Genomic DNA, 16863 nt, shown 5'->3' with positions numbered 1-16863 from the left:
TGTGATATTTTAGCACAATGTAACACATTGTGATATTGTCTTAAATGTGTTTCAAGAGAGCCAAATTCAAGCAAAGTTTAAGGTAGATATGATCTGTATGTTTATACTGGATCAGTGTTGTGAAAGAGAGTAAAAAGAAACCTGACAAATTCATATGACATATATTGGGGTGCTTTTGAGATGAGGGAATTTCTTAAAATACGTTTCTGCTCTTATTTGTCTGAATCAACCTCATTTGGGTACAAACTGATTCTACCTGAATCAAAATTACTTTGAATGTCTGGAGAGCTCTCTCTCTCTCTCGAAAAATATGTGTGAATTGAATCTAAAGATTTGAGTTGAATTTTGATTCTAAAGGATTGATTCTCACTAGTGTTGAACGAGCACCAAAGTGCTCGGGTGGTCGACTAGAACACCTTGGGATGGTCAATGGGAGAAACCGAGCATTAAACCAGCACCCCCTGCTCTGAAGAGGGGAGGGTGACTGGTTCACATGAATAGGTCAGAAATTGATGGAAACACCACTGAAATGGTTGGGGAGGATGTCTGGATGCATCTTGGAGTGAGGGCAGCCTAATAAGCATGTTGATATGATGGAGGAGGACGACGAGAAATGGAAGATTTAACCATATACCCTTTTTTGTGGTGGAATGGGTGAATGGGAATACAGTGTATTCAATACACCATAAAAGCCACATTTAAAGTGCCTATATGTTTAGCTGCTTTCCTCTGGTGGAGTAGAGAAGTCAGGGGCAATCCAGGCCTTGTTTATTTTGATAAGAGTCAACCTGTCAGCATTTTCAGTTGACAGGCGGATGCGCTTATCAGTTATTATCCCCCCAGCAACACTAAATACCCGCTCTGACAAAACGCTGGTGGCAGGGCAGGCCAGCACCTTCAAGCCATAAAGCGCCAGTTCGTGCCACATGTCCAGCATGTACACCCAATAGCTGTAAGGCACAGACGGATCATTGAGGACACTGACATGGTCTGCTATGTACTCCTTCACAATCTTCCAAAACTTTTCTCTCCTTATGATACTAGGCCGCGCATCAGGGTGAGGTTGCTGGCGGGGTGTCATGAAACTGTCCCAGGCCTTGGAGAGTGTTGCCTTGCCTCTGTTGGAACTACTGTGTGTTCCCCTCACCTCCCCTCCTCGGTTGCCCAATGAACTACGTACTCTGCTGCCAGCTTTGTCAGCTAGAAATTTTGGGAGCAATTTTTCTACAAACCGGATTCCTAAAAAGTTGGGACACTATACAAATCGTGAATAAAAACTAAATGCAATGATGTGGAGTTGCCAACTTCTAATATTTTATTCAGAATAGAACATAAATCACGGAACAAAAGTTTAAACTGAGAAAAATGTATCATTTTAAGGGAAAAATATGTTGAATAAGAATTTCATGGTGTCAACAAATCCCAAAAAAGTTGGGACAAGGCCATTTTCACCACTGTGTGGCATCTCCCCTTCTTCTTACAACACTCAACAGACGTCTGGGGACCGAGGAGGCCAGTTTCTCAAGTTTAGAAATAGGAATGCTCTCCCATTCTTGTCTAATACAGGCCTCTAACTGTTCAATCATCTTAGGCCTTCTTTGTTGCACCTTCCTCTTTATGATGCACCAAATGTTCTCTATAGGTGAAAGATCTGGACTGCAGACTGGCCATTTCAGTACCCGGATCCTTCTCCTACGCAGCCACGATGTTGTGATTGATGCAGAATGTGGTCTGGCATTATCTTGTTGAAAAATGCAGGGTCTTCCCTGAAAGAGATGACGTCTGGATGGGAGCATATGTTGTTCTAGAACCTGAATATATTTTTCTGCATTGATGGTGCCTTTCCAGACATGCAAGCTGCCCATGCCACACACACTCATGCAACCCCATACCATCAGAGATGCAGGCTTCTGAACTGAGCATTGATAACAACTTGGGTTGTCCTTGTCCTCTTTGGTCCGGATGACATGGCGTCCCAGATTTCCAAAAAGAACTTCGAATCGTGACTCGTCTGACCACAGAACAGTCTTCCATTTTGCCACACTCCATTTTAAATGATCACTGGCCCAGTGAAAACGCCTGAGCTTGTGGATCTTGCTTAGAAATGGCTTCTTCTTTGCACTGCAGAGTTTCAGCTGGCAACGGCGGATGGCACGGTGGATTGTGTTCACTGACAATGGTTTCTGGAAGTATTCCTGAGCCCATTCTGTGATTTCCTTTACAGTAGAATTCCTGTTTGTGGTGCAGTGTCGTTTAAGGGCCCGGAGATCACGGGCATCCAGTATGGTTTTACGGCCTTGACCCTTACGCACAGAGATTGTTCCAGATTCTCTGAATCTTCGGATGATGTTATGCACAGTTGATGATGATAGATGCAAAGTCTTTGCAATTTTTCGCTGGGTAACACCTTTCTGATATTGCTCCACTATCTTTCTGCGCAACATTGTGGGAATTGGTGATCCTCTACCCATCTTGGCTTCTGAGAGACACTGCCACTCTGAGAAGCTCTTTTTATACCCAATCATGTTGCCAATTGACCTAATTAGTGTTAATTGGTCTTCCAGCTCTTCGTTATGCTCAAATTTACTTTTTCCAGCCTCTTATTGCCACTTGTCCCAACTTTTTTGGGATTTGTTGACACCGTGAAAATTTGAATCAACGTATTTTTCCTTTAAAATTATACATTTACTCGGATTAAACGTTTGATCTATCATCTACGTTCTATTACAAATAAAATATTGACATTTGCCATCTCCACATCATTGCATTCAGTTTTTTTTCACAATTTGTTTAGTGTCCCAACTTTTTGGGAATCCGGTTTGTACAAGGACCTTCTGGTATTGCATCATTTTGCTAGTCCTCTTCACCACAGGAATGAGAGATGAGAAGTTTTCTTTGTAGCGGGGGTGAACAACCAGTAATCTGTATTGGACAAAATGCGTATAACGGGAAAGGCAGCATAACATAATGTCAGCCATGTGTGCCAGAGTCCCAACAGACAAGACTTTGCTGTCCTCATCAGGAGGATGACTCTCAATCTCCTCATCTTATTCCTCCTCTTCGGCCCATCCACGCTGATCAGATGGATTAAATCTACTGTGGGTACTACCCTCTGTAGCATAGGCAACCGTTTCCTGCTACTCCTCCTCCTCCTCCTCATCATCTTCAAATTCGCACTGAGAAGATGAACGGAGTGTGGTCTGGCTATCACCCTGTGTACTGTCTTCCCCCATTTCCACCTCTTTCACATGCAAAGTGCCTGCATTCATTGTGAGCAGCGAACGTTTCAGTAGACACAGAAGTGGGATAGTAACAATGATAATAGCGGCATCACCACTCACCATCTGTGTTGATTCCTCAAAGTTGCGTACAACCTTACAGAGGTCAGACATCTATGCCCACTCATCGCTTGTGAAGAGTGGAAGCTGAATAGAAAGGCGACGACCATGTTGCAGCTGGTATTCCACTACTGCTCACAACGCCTGGCCAACATGTGGAATGTGCAGTTCCAACGCGTGCTCTCGTTGCACAACAGTCGGTGAGCTGGCAATTGCAAGCGCTGCTGCAGCGTTGCCAGATCGGCGGCAGCTGTGGATGACTTTCGGAAATGGGCACACACACAGTGCACCTTCACCAGTAGCTCAGGCAAATTGGGGTATGTTTTGAGAAACCAATGAACCACTAGGTTGAACATATGGGTTAGGCATGGTATGTTTGTGAGCTTGCTGAGCTCCAAAGCCGCCACAAAGTTACGGCCATTATCAGACACATGCCTGGTTGTAGGTTGAGTGGCGAGAGCCACAGCTCAGTCTGGTCCCTTATACCCTGCCACAGCTCTGCGGCGGTGTGCTGTTTGTCACCTAAGCAAATTAGTTTCAGCTCGGCCTGTTGCCGCTTCCCCACTGCAGTGCTACACTGCTTCCATCTACTGACTGATGGCTGATTGGTGCTGCAAGATGAGAGTTCAGAGGTGGAAGTGGAGGAGAAGAAGGGGGGGTTGCAGCCACTAATGTAGGTTTTAGCAGAAATCCTGATGGAAGTAGGGCCCACAATCCTTGGCGTCGGTAGCACCTGTGCCATCCAAGGATACGACTCACTCCCGGCCTCCACAATGTTCGCCCAGTGTGCCGTCAGGGAAATGTAGCGTCCCTGGCCAAAAGCACTTGACCATGTATTAGTCGTTAAGGGGACCTTCCCAGTAACTGCGTTGGTCAGGGCACAGGTGATGTTATGGGACACTTTCTGGTGTAAGGCAGAGACGGCACAGCAGGAAAAATTGTGGCGGCTGGGGACTGAGTAAATTGTGGCGGCTGGGGACAGGAGAGGTAACACAGGTAATGGCGCTGTAATGGCGGTAATGTAACTGTCCGCAGTGGCGTGCCTAGGGTGTTTTGGCACCCGGGGCAGGTCCTTTCTCTGCCCTCCCCCCAATACTTGACCACATACTTCTTACATCCAGGGACATCTCCTGTCATGTAGACCTTCTCTTTCCTCTTCTCCTCCGTTAGACCGCCATGACAAATTATTTCATCTCGTCTCTACAGAGTTTGTAACACAGACACGTTAGATTTCTCAGTTTTTCCATCAACCTCCTTATCCTGGTGTCCCCACAGTGTCATTCTGCTGCCACCCCCAATACTGTGCCCGTTATGCTCCCCAATGCCCCAGCTACTAAATTGCTGAAAAAATAGTGACCCCAGTAGACATAATTGGGGTCATTTATTAAACTGGTGTAAAGTAGATCTGGATTTCCAAAATAACTGTCAAATATGAAAGGTGGAATCTGATTGACTGCTATGGGCAACTAAGCCAGTTCTATTTTACACCAGTTTGATAAATTACCCCAAATGTCCCTATAGTATCTACAGCAGTTATAATCTCCCCTAGAATGCCCCAGTAATAATAACACCCTATATTGTGCTCCAGATAATAATCCCTGTATAGTGTCCACAGTAATTTCCCCCACACTGCCCCATACAGTAATTACCCACACACAGTAATTTCCCCCCACACTGCCCCCACAGATTAATTGCCCCCACACTGCCCCACACAGCAGTTTCCCCCACACTGCCCCCCACAGTAATTTCCCCCACATTGGCCCCACAGTAATTTCCCACACACTGACCCCACACAGTCATTTCCCCCACACTGCCCCCATACAGTAATTTCCCCCACACTGCCCCTACACAGTAGTTTCCCCCACACAGTAATTTCCCCCACACTGCGCCCGCACAGTAGTTTCCCCCATACAGTTATTTTCCCCAACTGCCCCCACAAAGTAGTTTCCCCGATACTGCCCCCACACAGTAGTTTCCCCCACACTTCCACCATGCAGTAATTTCCCCCACACAGTTGTTTCCCCCACATTGCCCCCACACAGTTGTTTCCCCCACACTGCCCATGCACAGTAGTTTGCCCCACACTGCCCCATACAGTAGTTTCCCCCACACTGGCCTCACGCATTAATTTCCCCCACACTGCCCCCACACATTAATTTCCCCCATACAGTAGTTTCCCCCACACTGCCCCCCCACAGCAATGTTCCCCACACTGCCCCCCACACAGTAATGTTTCCCTCACTGCCCCCACACAGTAGTTTCCCCCACACTGCCCCCACATAGTAAATGTCCCCACACAGTAGTTTTCCCCACACTGCCCCCACACAGTAATTGTCCCCACACAGTGATTTCCCCCACACCGCCTCCCACAGTAATTTCCCCTACACTGCTCCCATATAGTAATTTGCCCCACACAGTAGTTTCCCCCACATTGGCCCATATAGTTATTCCCCCCCCCCCACATAGTAATCCCTCCCATAATTATTTGCCCCCACATAGTAATCCCTCCCATAATAACTTGCCCCCACATAGTAATCCCTCCCATAATAATTTGCCCCCACACAGTATCCCACCATTATATTTTTCCAACACATGTCCTCCTGTGTGCCCCCCCCATGTCCCCCATTTTGGCACATAAAAACTGCCCACACACAGTAATTTCCCATACAGTAGTTTCCCCCACACAGTAATTTCCCCTACACTGCCCCCACACAGTATTTTCCCCCACATTAATTTCCACCATACAGTAGTTTCCCCCACACTGCCCCCCACAGTAATTTTCCCCACACTGCCCCCACACAGTAATTTCCTTCACACTGCCCCACACAGTAGTTTCCCCCACACTGCCCCCTCATAGTAATTGTCCCCACACAGTAGTTTCCCCCACACTGCCCCCCACACAGTAGTTTCCCCCACACTGCCCCCCACAGTAATTTTCCCCAGACTGCCACCATATAGTAATTTGCCCCCACATAGTAGTTTCCCCCACATTACCCCATATAGTAAATTGCTCCCACATAGTAATCCCTCCCATAATAATTTGCCCCTACATATTAATCTCTTCCATAATAATTTTCCGCCACATAGTATCCCATATTTTTCCCCCATGTCCTCCTGTGTCCCCCCCTATGTCCCCCAAAGTTGGCACATAAAAATAAAAAATAAATAAGTGCAAAATACTCACCTGCGCTTGCTCGTAGAGGAATGCGCACACACTTCACTGTGCTGCGTCCGGGCACAGGTGTGCGCGATGACGTCATCACACACGCCTGTGTCGGGATTTCACTACCGCATAGGCCTCAGGCCTACTAGGCCCGAAGCCTATGGCTGTGATCCGTGGCGGGGCAAGGAACTAAGCGCTCCCGTGCCACGCTGCAGTATGTGGGCGCGTCAGCTCTCCAGCAATGAGCGCTTCCATCTGTATTGATGGAAGCACTCATTGAACCCCCTGATACCCCTAGGCACACCACTGCGCAACGGACACCGTCTATGAAAAAAGTACACTGGATGTCACAGATATTTTTAGTATACACTTTAGTATATACAACAATAGTCCTTAAAAGGACTTTTGGGTCTCTAACAATTGCATGCAATTTAGCGCAGGGCAGGTTGCGCTAATTCTATATATTGCTGCCAGATACAACAATAGTCCTTTAAAGGACTTTGGGTCTCTACAATTGCATGCAATTTAGCGCAGGTTAAAAATATATATTGCTGCCAGACATAACAATAGTCCTTAAAAGGACTTTGGAGTCTCTAGCACCAACCCAGCCTAAGAAAATAATAAAATTTAATTGAATCAATTCCCTACACTATCTGTCCCTTCTACAGCACAGCTCTCCCTGACTAACACTGAGCCGAACCCCTTTATGGCACCCGATGACACGTTCCGGCTATCCAATCACTGTAACACCAGTAACCAACATGGCTAAGGCATTACAGTGAGTGGGAGTACTTACCTGCCCATTTATTGGCTGCGTAGCTTCAGCTTGAGCACGTGCTGTATTCGGCCGAACACCGCAATGTGTGGTGTTAGGCCAAGCATGCTCGATCAACACTAATTCTCACCTCTCTACTCTGCCGTCTTGTCCTCAAAATACACTGGAGACCAGATGGAGCAGAACCAAGTGCAGCTGTGAATAGAGCCTAAGATGTGATGTAGTTACCTCGTTTGAAAACAGAAAGCTTAGCCATTGATTGCATGACTTAAACCTTTCAGTTTCTAAACTGCAGCAATTGTCCGTAATTTAAGTTATTTGCAATGGTGCCCAGAAACCGGAAAATGCATTCTGTATATAGTTCTAGGTCTACCTGACACAATTCATCTTGGTTAAGTTTTTACTGACACTTTTGTTTTTTTAAGAAAGGCAATTTGACACATTCTCTGGGAACATTTCTCCAGCATGTATTAAGAACTCTCTGCTCATCAATAATGGAAGAAATGTACAGTTTAATAAATGGTTTGCTTTGAATAGCAGATAATTGAAGTACTTACTGATTGAACTGTGAATGCTCAATCAATATGTAATAGCGCTCACATAATGGACTTTTTTTTTACTTTCAGATATACTTGCGATTTTTGGACTATGAAATGCAAAATTCAAATGAATGTAAAAGGAACTTTGTGGCTGTGTATGACGGAAGTAGTTCTGTAGAAGATTTAAAAGCTAAATTTTGCAGCACTGTTGCTAATGATGTGATGCTACGTACAGGACTTGGAGTAATCCGAATGTGGGCAGATGAAGGCAGCCGCACCAGCCGTTTCCAGATGCTCTTCACATCTTTCCAAGAACGTAAGGCACACGATGTCTCAAATTGAACTAATACACCTTAATAGCTGTTTATCCCTCATAATCAAGTTGTTCTTTACAAAATTTCTCATGTTTCCCACTTTACCTCTTAGACCCACAGAAAATACACAGTAGCATAAGAATTATCTGTTTTGTGTTTCAATCATTTGATTGGGTTTTGCAGAACTGAAATCATTTACCTTTTTAAAGTAGGATTTGAATCCTAACTCTAGAAATGTGTGGGCTGTACAATGGATACAAAGAAATGTATAATTGGTATTTTCCTTAAGTGACAAATTATAAGCCATTAAAACATAGCTTTTCAGGATATTTCCTGAAGATTAAGTATAATCCCCTAACATTCATAGTAAAATGACAAGAACTCTTGCGAAATTTCACTTTTATAAAGTACAACCCCTTTAATAATCTATCAAGTTTTTTATATGAACATAGGCTGGTTGAGGTGCTGTACATTGAATATATGTATGTAGTGCAGAAAGTCTACTGTGTTATGTGCCACTTGTGCAGGGGGTGGAAGACTAGGGGCCAACCTTGCTCAGAAGCCCACTGGGGGATTATTCACCTGTACCTCTGTGGGCCAGTCCGAGCCTGTATACACACACATATTTGTGTGTATATAAACAAACTTAAATGCTACACTTAGCAACAGGTATACAAGATATGTATCGGAAGAGCTTTCTGGTTGATTGTTGCATGAAAGTCGAGTTTTAACCATGTTACACATGACATGAAATGCCAAGGTAAGTGGATATTTCCAACACAATAACATAATCTTGTGCTATGATCAAACACTGCCATCTGCTGTAAATGTTTTCGCTTGCAGCTTGTAATTCTCTGAGCTCTGAATATAGAGACTGTATTTCCAACAGTTTTATTAACATGCAGAATGTGTAATAATCTGTCTATTAATAATTTATATTCCATACATTGAGGTCACTCTCGTACAATATTGCAATTATATAATTTCTGATGATCAAATCAGCAAAAAATCAGGAACTGTAAAGGTCTTCGACTTGTTTTGTAAATTGATCTTCATACCTAAGATAATATTTAAACCTGAGCACACAGAAATTTTTACAATTAATTTACAGTTTAAATATAAAAAAAAACAACTGGTACAAACACTAATTCATTGCATTTAAAGGAGTTTTCCCATTAAGAGCATTTATAACCTTTCAGGGTGATTGCATAATCGCTGGGGATCTGACCAGTGGGACTTCTACCAGCTGAGAGAACAGTGTGAATGGACACAGGCATGTCCACTGTTACATTCACTTCTATGGTGCTGCCAGAGATAACATGAGCGTCACTGCTATGTTCACACAAGGGACCTGTGGATAGGTGAAAATTTTTGTTTGAGCTTATTCAAAAATCATGTTATGGACCAAAACATGACATGACTATTGAAGTCTATGGGTCCACTGGCAGAACATGGATGCCATCCGTGTTCTGTCAGTGCAGGAGCATACACAGATCTCATAGTGCCCCTTAGCAAAAATTAGTATGGCCCCCCCGCCCCAATCATTTTCTTATACACATATGATAATCACTACCAGGCAATGCAAAGTGCAATGCCCCTGATTTCTGATGAATTTACTTATTTTATTACGTGGAAAAAAATGTAATAAAAAAAAAAAATTGGGATAAAAAAAAAAAGTCTTCCTCCACCTCAATCACTTCTATTTCAGAAAAAGTAGAACAAGTACTTCATAAATATGGCACTCATTTTGACCACCATATTTCTCAATGGGTTTACACCAGACAACTGGCAAAAATACATTGATAAATCACCTTCCTTTCTGTTATACAGCTGTCTTCCTACAGCCACCACTAGAGGGAGCTCATTGCAGAGAAATTGATACAGTTACTATTTACTGGAAACTGAAATAATATCTTCGCACTGAGCTCTCCCTAGTGGCAACTTTATGAAAATGCAGGGCTTTTACATTGTGAAGAGAAACAAGTTCAGTGTCAGAATTAGCGTTGCATCTCCCATTGAAATGAATAGAAAGCAGAAAAAAACAGCTAAAAGTAAGTCCATGTGTTATATGCACGTTTTTGATGCGTTTTTAGCACAGACCTGCTTCCAAAACCTCAAACTCAAAATTCAGCTTTGTATTGAACCCTTTGGTTAAAAAAGACTCGTCAAAAAACCACATGAAAAATGCGTCAAAAACTGCACGAACCCCCCCACCCACCTTTTTCTGATTTTTTAAGCGTTTTTTTTTTTCAAAAGAGTGTTAACTGGCCCTTTTCATTACTGTTTATGTATGAATGAGGGCTCTGGCAGGGCTTAATACAAATACTACAGTAGCAGACCTGGGGACCTTCACTAAGCCCTGGGCTGGCATTACAGCTGATCAGCACTCTTACTGATCAGAACATAAAGAACAAGTCCTCCTCTTTCTACCTAACCATTCATATGCCATGGTCGCTATTGACTGTGGCATCTGAGGGGTTAAACAGCTGGGATCTGAGTTATGTATGTTCTTAGGCACTGTATGTGGGTAAAACAAACTATTAATCCAGCACTTCAACAAACCAATGAGTCTTTATTTACTCCAGGTATAAAAGCTTACAGCAGTACAGCAACTTCTGACCATTACCACGAACAGCCTTCAAACGCCTCACTTGTCCTCACTCATTTTGAAGCCATGATTAAAAATGAGTGAGACGTTCGAAACGTATAGGCTGTTCCGTGGTGATGGTCACAATTTGCTGTACTGCTGTAATCTATTATACTTTCAGACGAGGGAGTACCACACTCCAGAATCACAGCGTGAGTATGTGGCAGCTTCCGTCCTGACCTCCCAGCACTGAAAAGGTCATATAGCATTATTTTGGTTTATGATGCAATGTAATCACTATCACTGAAAACGACTACCTAAAAATTAACTTTTATTGGAATAATCTAAAATAAATAATCCCTACCAAAGGGATATACAATAGTGCAAAAACAAGTATAACAAGACACAAAACCGACTACACAAAACAGAGCAGGTCTGGATCAGACAGACGGCTAAGCTTGAGGAAGAGAAAAAGGGGGAGGGGAGGAAAGCATCGGGGCAACACGTGCCGAGTCAGTGTCTGTCCCTGTGATGTCCCTTGTCAAATCCTCAGCCCGGAGATGTGCCTTAATGGTAGGCACACTCCGTCCACGTGCCTATACTGTCTATCCTTAAGGTGCCCTTGGTCTACTAGCCCATATGGATATTTGGGTACTAGTTAATTAGATACTGGTTGTCATACCACGTGTCCCGACGCGTTTTCCCCCCTCTTCTCATTCAAAGGGGGTTCATCAGGGGACATATATGTACATCAGTGTCAAACGGACACAAGAAGTGCTCAACAAATATCAAAAAGGATGAATCAAGCATAAATAATAAACTGGAGGCCAAAACAAGACAACAACCACCAGATGCAAAACGACCACCCAGACGGTTGATTAAATGATAAAACAACCATAAAGTGGTCAAGAGTATACTTAGCTGATGGTCATGATGAGGGTCAAGCTGAGTGGTCCAAGATGGTCGTCTTGGGAAGGGCCTTCAGGGGGCAAAAAATGATGTGGCAGGTCTGATCCAGACCTGCTCTGTTTTGTGTAGTCGGTTTTGTGTCTTGTTATACTTGTTTTTGCACTATTGTATATCCCTTTGGTAGGGATTATTTATTTTAGATTATTCCAATAAAAGTTAATTTTTAGGTAGTCGTTTTCAGTGATAGTGATTAATTAGTTTGGCGACTACCATCCACATTTACGATTATAGCCTTAATATGATGCTATGTAACCTTTACAGTTCTGGAATGTATTGTATAACACTGACATAATGTAGTGTTGGGCGATGCTCGAGTTAGTGTATTTAAATCTAATATAGCCTCTATTTCTGGAGGGATTTGAACTCACAACCTTCTACATTACAGCCAAGAACGTTAAAGGGAATCTGTCACCTATTTTTACCCTATAGAGCTGCGGACATGCACGGATAGATCTCTGCTAGCATGTTCGATATATACCTGTCCCATAGCTTTGTGTGGTTTTATTTAGTTAAAAAAAATGATTTTATTGATATTTAAATTAGCCAAGTAAGGTGCCCAGGGCATGGTCACTTACGGTTAGGGAGCCCACCCATGCCCCTTGTGATGGAGCCCATCACCGCCTGCATCCAGGAATCTCCTCCTTGCTCACAAAGTTATAGTGCCGTAATCTCGCGATGCGCGAGCTAGCGCATGCACAGTGCCGGCAAAGTGTTCGTTCCCTTTGCTGGCATCAGCCTCAGTGAACGATGAACTGCCCAAGCGCTAGATCGCGCATCGCGAGATTATGGCACTGTAACTTTGTGGGCAAGGAGGAGATTCTTGGATGCAGGCGGTGCTGGGCTCCTTCACAGGGGGCGTGGCTGGGCTCTCTAACCGTAAGTAACCATGCCTTGGGCACCTTACTTGGCTAATTTACATACTGTATCTATAAAATAAATTTAGAAACTAAATAAAACCACACAGAGCTATGGGACAGGTATATTGCGGCCATGCTAGAGGAGATCTATCCGTGCATGTCCGCAGCTCTATAGGGTAAAACTAGGTGAGAGATTCCCTTTAACCACTACACTATAGATCTGCATGGCCAGTTACTAGTAGTAAGTATTCCTATACAGCAGAAGTCTCATTTCTTTTTTTAAGTAACTGGCCATGCAGCTCTGTAGTGTAGTGGTTAACATTCAGGGCTGTAATATAGAAGGTTATGAGTTAGAATCCCTTCAGAAATTGAGGCTAAATTTAACTTATATTTTTAATATTTTTTTTTAGTAATTGTAAAAAATGTGTATTTACAAAAAAAAAATATATTATGAATATTATATATTCTAAATATATTATATATGTAAATAGCTCTATAGTGTAATGGTTAAGATTCTTGGCTGTAATGTAGAAGGCTGTGAGTTTGAATACCGCCAGAAACTTTTCAGAAGTATAGGCTAAATTAGATTTAAATACACTAGGTGTCCCTAAGCACTGACTCCATAGCATCGGGAAGTGTTCTACTCGAGCACACGAGCACTTTGGTGCTCAACCAACACTAACATAATGCTGTCAGTGTTATCCAATACATTGCAGACCCTTAAGGGTTACATAGCATCATAAATCTATATTATGCTATGCCACCCCTTCAGTGCTGGGAGGTCAGGACGGGAGCTCTGCATACTAATGCTGCGAGTCCAGAGTGTCGAACTCGCTTGTCTGAAAGGGGCCTAAATAAAGATTGATCGGTTTTACGAAGCGCTATATTAATTATTTGCTCTACGTGTCATACCACTTGGTCAAGTGGGAATCTGCGCACAGTAAACGATGACTGCAAGCAACCCAGGTGAGCTGGATTTTTTTTTCTGTGAAACTGCAGGTGTGTGTTCGCTTATTAACAGCTTGCCGATCTATAAACCGGAATTTTTATGCACTTTTTGCTTTTTATTTATGCATTTATGCAAAAGTGAAGGTGCCCTTGTCACTAATACAATGTCCCATGTGAGAAAATATATAGGTACAGTACTATTATTTTTATTTTAAAATGTATTATTCAGGGGTTATTTGTGTATGTCTAAAGAGTGCAAAGTGTCCCAAACCTACTGCAAGCAAAAGTTTACCAGACAAACTGTATATTTCATATGTACTTCATAACTAGTCATGTGAACCTGATGTTATGCTTGTGTGTTTTTTACTATTAAATGGTAATGTTTTGCTATGGTTGCTTTTTTTAACAAAACAAAGCATTTTGATAATTAAACATAATCATTACCCTCTATTTTAATGATTCCCTTTTTTTTCAGCTCCGTGTGAAGCAAATTCATTTTTTTGTCATAGTAATATGTGCATTAATAATACATTGGTCTGCAATGGAGTTCAGAATTGTGTATACCCTTGGGATGAAAACCACTGCAAAGGTAATAGAATATGAATTGATTATAGGAGTTTATTATGTTAAATTAAAGAAATGTTAATAAAATACAGGGTTTACAGCTATTGCTTTGTGGAGCTTTTTTTTTTTTTTTTTTGATGGATCCTTCGTTATTAGTTTTGTGCTAAATAACATTGAAGAAAAAAAGTGAAAAAAGAGTTTTTAGCTTAGAATTAAGGTTTTGTGCAGCTGAGCTATCAAATTTCCCTGTGAAGTCAGAGGCTGGGTAACTCTACAACGAAACTGGCTGAAAAGCCATTGGCATTTAATATCAATTTGCATCCATTTTTTTATTCATCTCCCATGACTTCCATAGTAACAAGATTAGCTAGTCATGATGGACCTATACCTATATAGATATTATCGGGTCTAAAAGCAAACAGCTTGCCAATTATAAAATCCTTAGCAATGTTGCAGACAAAGATATTTCATTTCCTGTAATAAGTAACCCTCCTATACATGAGTAGTAGCAGTATTGCTGTTACAGCGTCCTCAGTGCGAAGCTGTCCCCCTGCTCGCCACCGCGGTTCCGGACGCTGTGCTCATCTGTGATCATGATCTGTGCTTCCCTGTCTCTGTTGCTGCTCTGGAGATTCTGCTCCACAGCTTCCAGTGTTCCTGAACGCTGCTTGTGCTCGGCTGCTGTACGCATCACTCCTTGGCGGGTCTGTGTTGTGTCAGGTGATTCCATTGACTTATCCTGGCTCTCCTGGAGGTATTTAAGTGGCTCAGCCCTCTACCCAAGCGCCTCAGAGTCAAGGTCCTATCCTGTGCAATTGAGCTTGTTACCACTTGTGTTCCTGACTACGTGCCTCGTTCCTAGACTACCCTGCTTGCATCGCTCCTTCTGTTGCTGACCCAGATTGTCTGACTTCCTGTGCCACCTGCCCTGACCCATTGCTTGTCTCGACTATGTCTCTGCCTCATCCTCCAGTTCCTGTCTTTTTTGCTCCTGGTAACGACTCTGCCTGTCTAACCACGCCTGTACTGTCGGTACCACCTGGTTCGCCTGGACCAGCTGCTACTGACTCTGGGACTGCCCTTCTTAGTCACGCCCCTCCAGGGTACAGCCAGTCCATAGCACAGTGGGTTCACATCCGCTGCCCGTGACAGTGCTCTGAGGCCATGGACCCTGCTGGTCATCCCAAGACCACTGTTCATGATCTCTTACAGAAATTTAAGCGCCAGAGTGAACGACAAGACGTATTGATGCAGTTTATGCAAAATGTTGCTGCTTGCTTGAATACCGTCTCTCATCCGGGCACGGCAGGCATGCCAGTCGCTCCTCCGCCTCCTCCGATGCCACCAGTGATTACGGAAATGACTGCAGCCGGAGTGCAACTCCCGCTGCCAACCCACTATGGTGGTAATCCTAAAACGTGTCGGGGATTCCTTAACCAGTGCCTGATCCACTTCAAGTTACATGGGCAGAGTTTCCCTACGGAGCGGTCCAAGGTTGTGTTCATCATATCCCTGCTGTTTAATGAGGCCCTCACCTGGGCAAATCCTATTGGGAATGGGGAGGTCCAGAGACGACTAATCTGCAGTCTTTCTTGACTACCTTCCGGATGGTCTTTGAGGAGCTGGGTCGTACATCCTCCGCTGCCTCAACTCTGCTACATCTACGTAAAGGTTTCGCGTCTATGGGTCAGTACGCCATCCAGTTCCGTACCCTAGCGGCTGAACTTGTGTGTGGAAAGATAAGGCTCAACTGGCGGTTTTCTGGGAGGGTCTCTCTGACCGTATTAAGGACGAATTGGCTGGGCGCGACCGCCCATCGTCTCTGAACGATGTGCGTTTTAGGGAATGTTCTAAGCAGGTTGCATGCACCAGAAGACCACCTCGTCTGGTTCCTTCATTTCAGAGGTCGGTCTTTCCAATAGCATCTGTTCCTCCTAAAGAGCCCATGCAGATTGAGCGCCTTCATCTAACTGACCAGGAGCGTCTACGTTGCAAGGCGGAGAATCTCTGTTTGGATTGTGGAGGCAAGGCCCATTTTGTGCTTAACTGTCCCCAGAGGCCAGGAAACGCCATTGTAAAGGATCAGTTGGAGAGGTGGTTCTAGACCAGGAGAAGTCCTCTCCAAAACCTTCCGTTCCCGTGACTCTCTCTCACAAGGAAGTTACACTATCCGTGCCGGCATTCATGGACTCTGGGTCAGCCGGTAACTTCATTCAACAAGCGCTGGTTAAGCAGTATCTGCTTCCCACCATCTGGCTGGATAGGCCTTTGTCAGTGGTTTCAGTAAATGGACTACCGCTTACTGAACCAGTACTCACTGTTACTGTGCCCCTCAAACTACAAATTGGGGTTCTGCACTTCTAGCTGATATCTTTCCATGTCCTGCCAGTCTCTGTGAATCCAATTATTCTTGAGCTACCCTGGCTACATCTTCATTCACCATTTGTGGACTGTAACTCAGGTGAGTTTCTGTGAAATGGCAATCATCTTGTCACTCCACCTGCTTAGTGGAGGTCCGACCAGCCTCCCAGCCTACGGTACCAGTAGACCCGCCTGGACCCCCGCAGCAATATGTCAGCTACATGGACATCTTTAGTAAAAAGGATGCTGAGACTCTGCCTCCTCATCGTCCATAATACTGTCTGATCGATCTTCTGCCCGGTGCTACCCCTTCTCATGGTCGAGTCTACCCACTCTCACTCCCAGAGACTCAGGCAATGACCGACTAAATCAAGAAGAATCTTGAGAGGGGGTTTATTCCTAAATCCATTTCACCAGCTGTGGACAATTTTTTTCTTCGTGCAGAAGA

General features: G+C 43.8%; 1 protein-coding gene across 1 annotated transcript in view; it reads left to right on the top strand.

The window, feature by feature from the left end:
* NETO1 (neuropilin and tolloid like 1) overlaps positions 1-16863 on the top strand; it is a 228309-nt gene that overhangs the window by 169466 nt on the left and 41980 nt on the right. The window contains exons 7-8 of the mRNA XM_044294979.1: positions 7903-8131; positions 13966-14079. Coding sequence (XP_044150914.1) covers positions 7903-8131; positions 13966-14079 — 343 coding nt within the window. The remainder of the gene's footprint in view (positions 1-7902; positions 8132-13965; positions 14080-16863) is intronic.

Source organism: Bufo gargarizans, chromosome 5 (genome assembly GCF_014858855.1).
Source record: "Bufo gargarizans isolate SCDJY-AF-19 chromosome 5, ASM1485885v1, whole genome shotgun sequence".
Taxonomy (NCBI): Eukaryota; Metazoa; Chordata; class Amphibia; order Anura; family Bufonidae; genus Bufo; species Bufo gargarizans.
The sequence above is the reverse complement of the archived record's forward strand: the minus strand, read 5'-3'. Positions and strand labels throughout refer to the sequence as shown.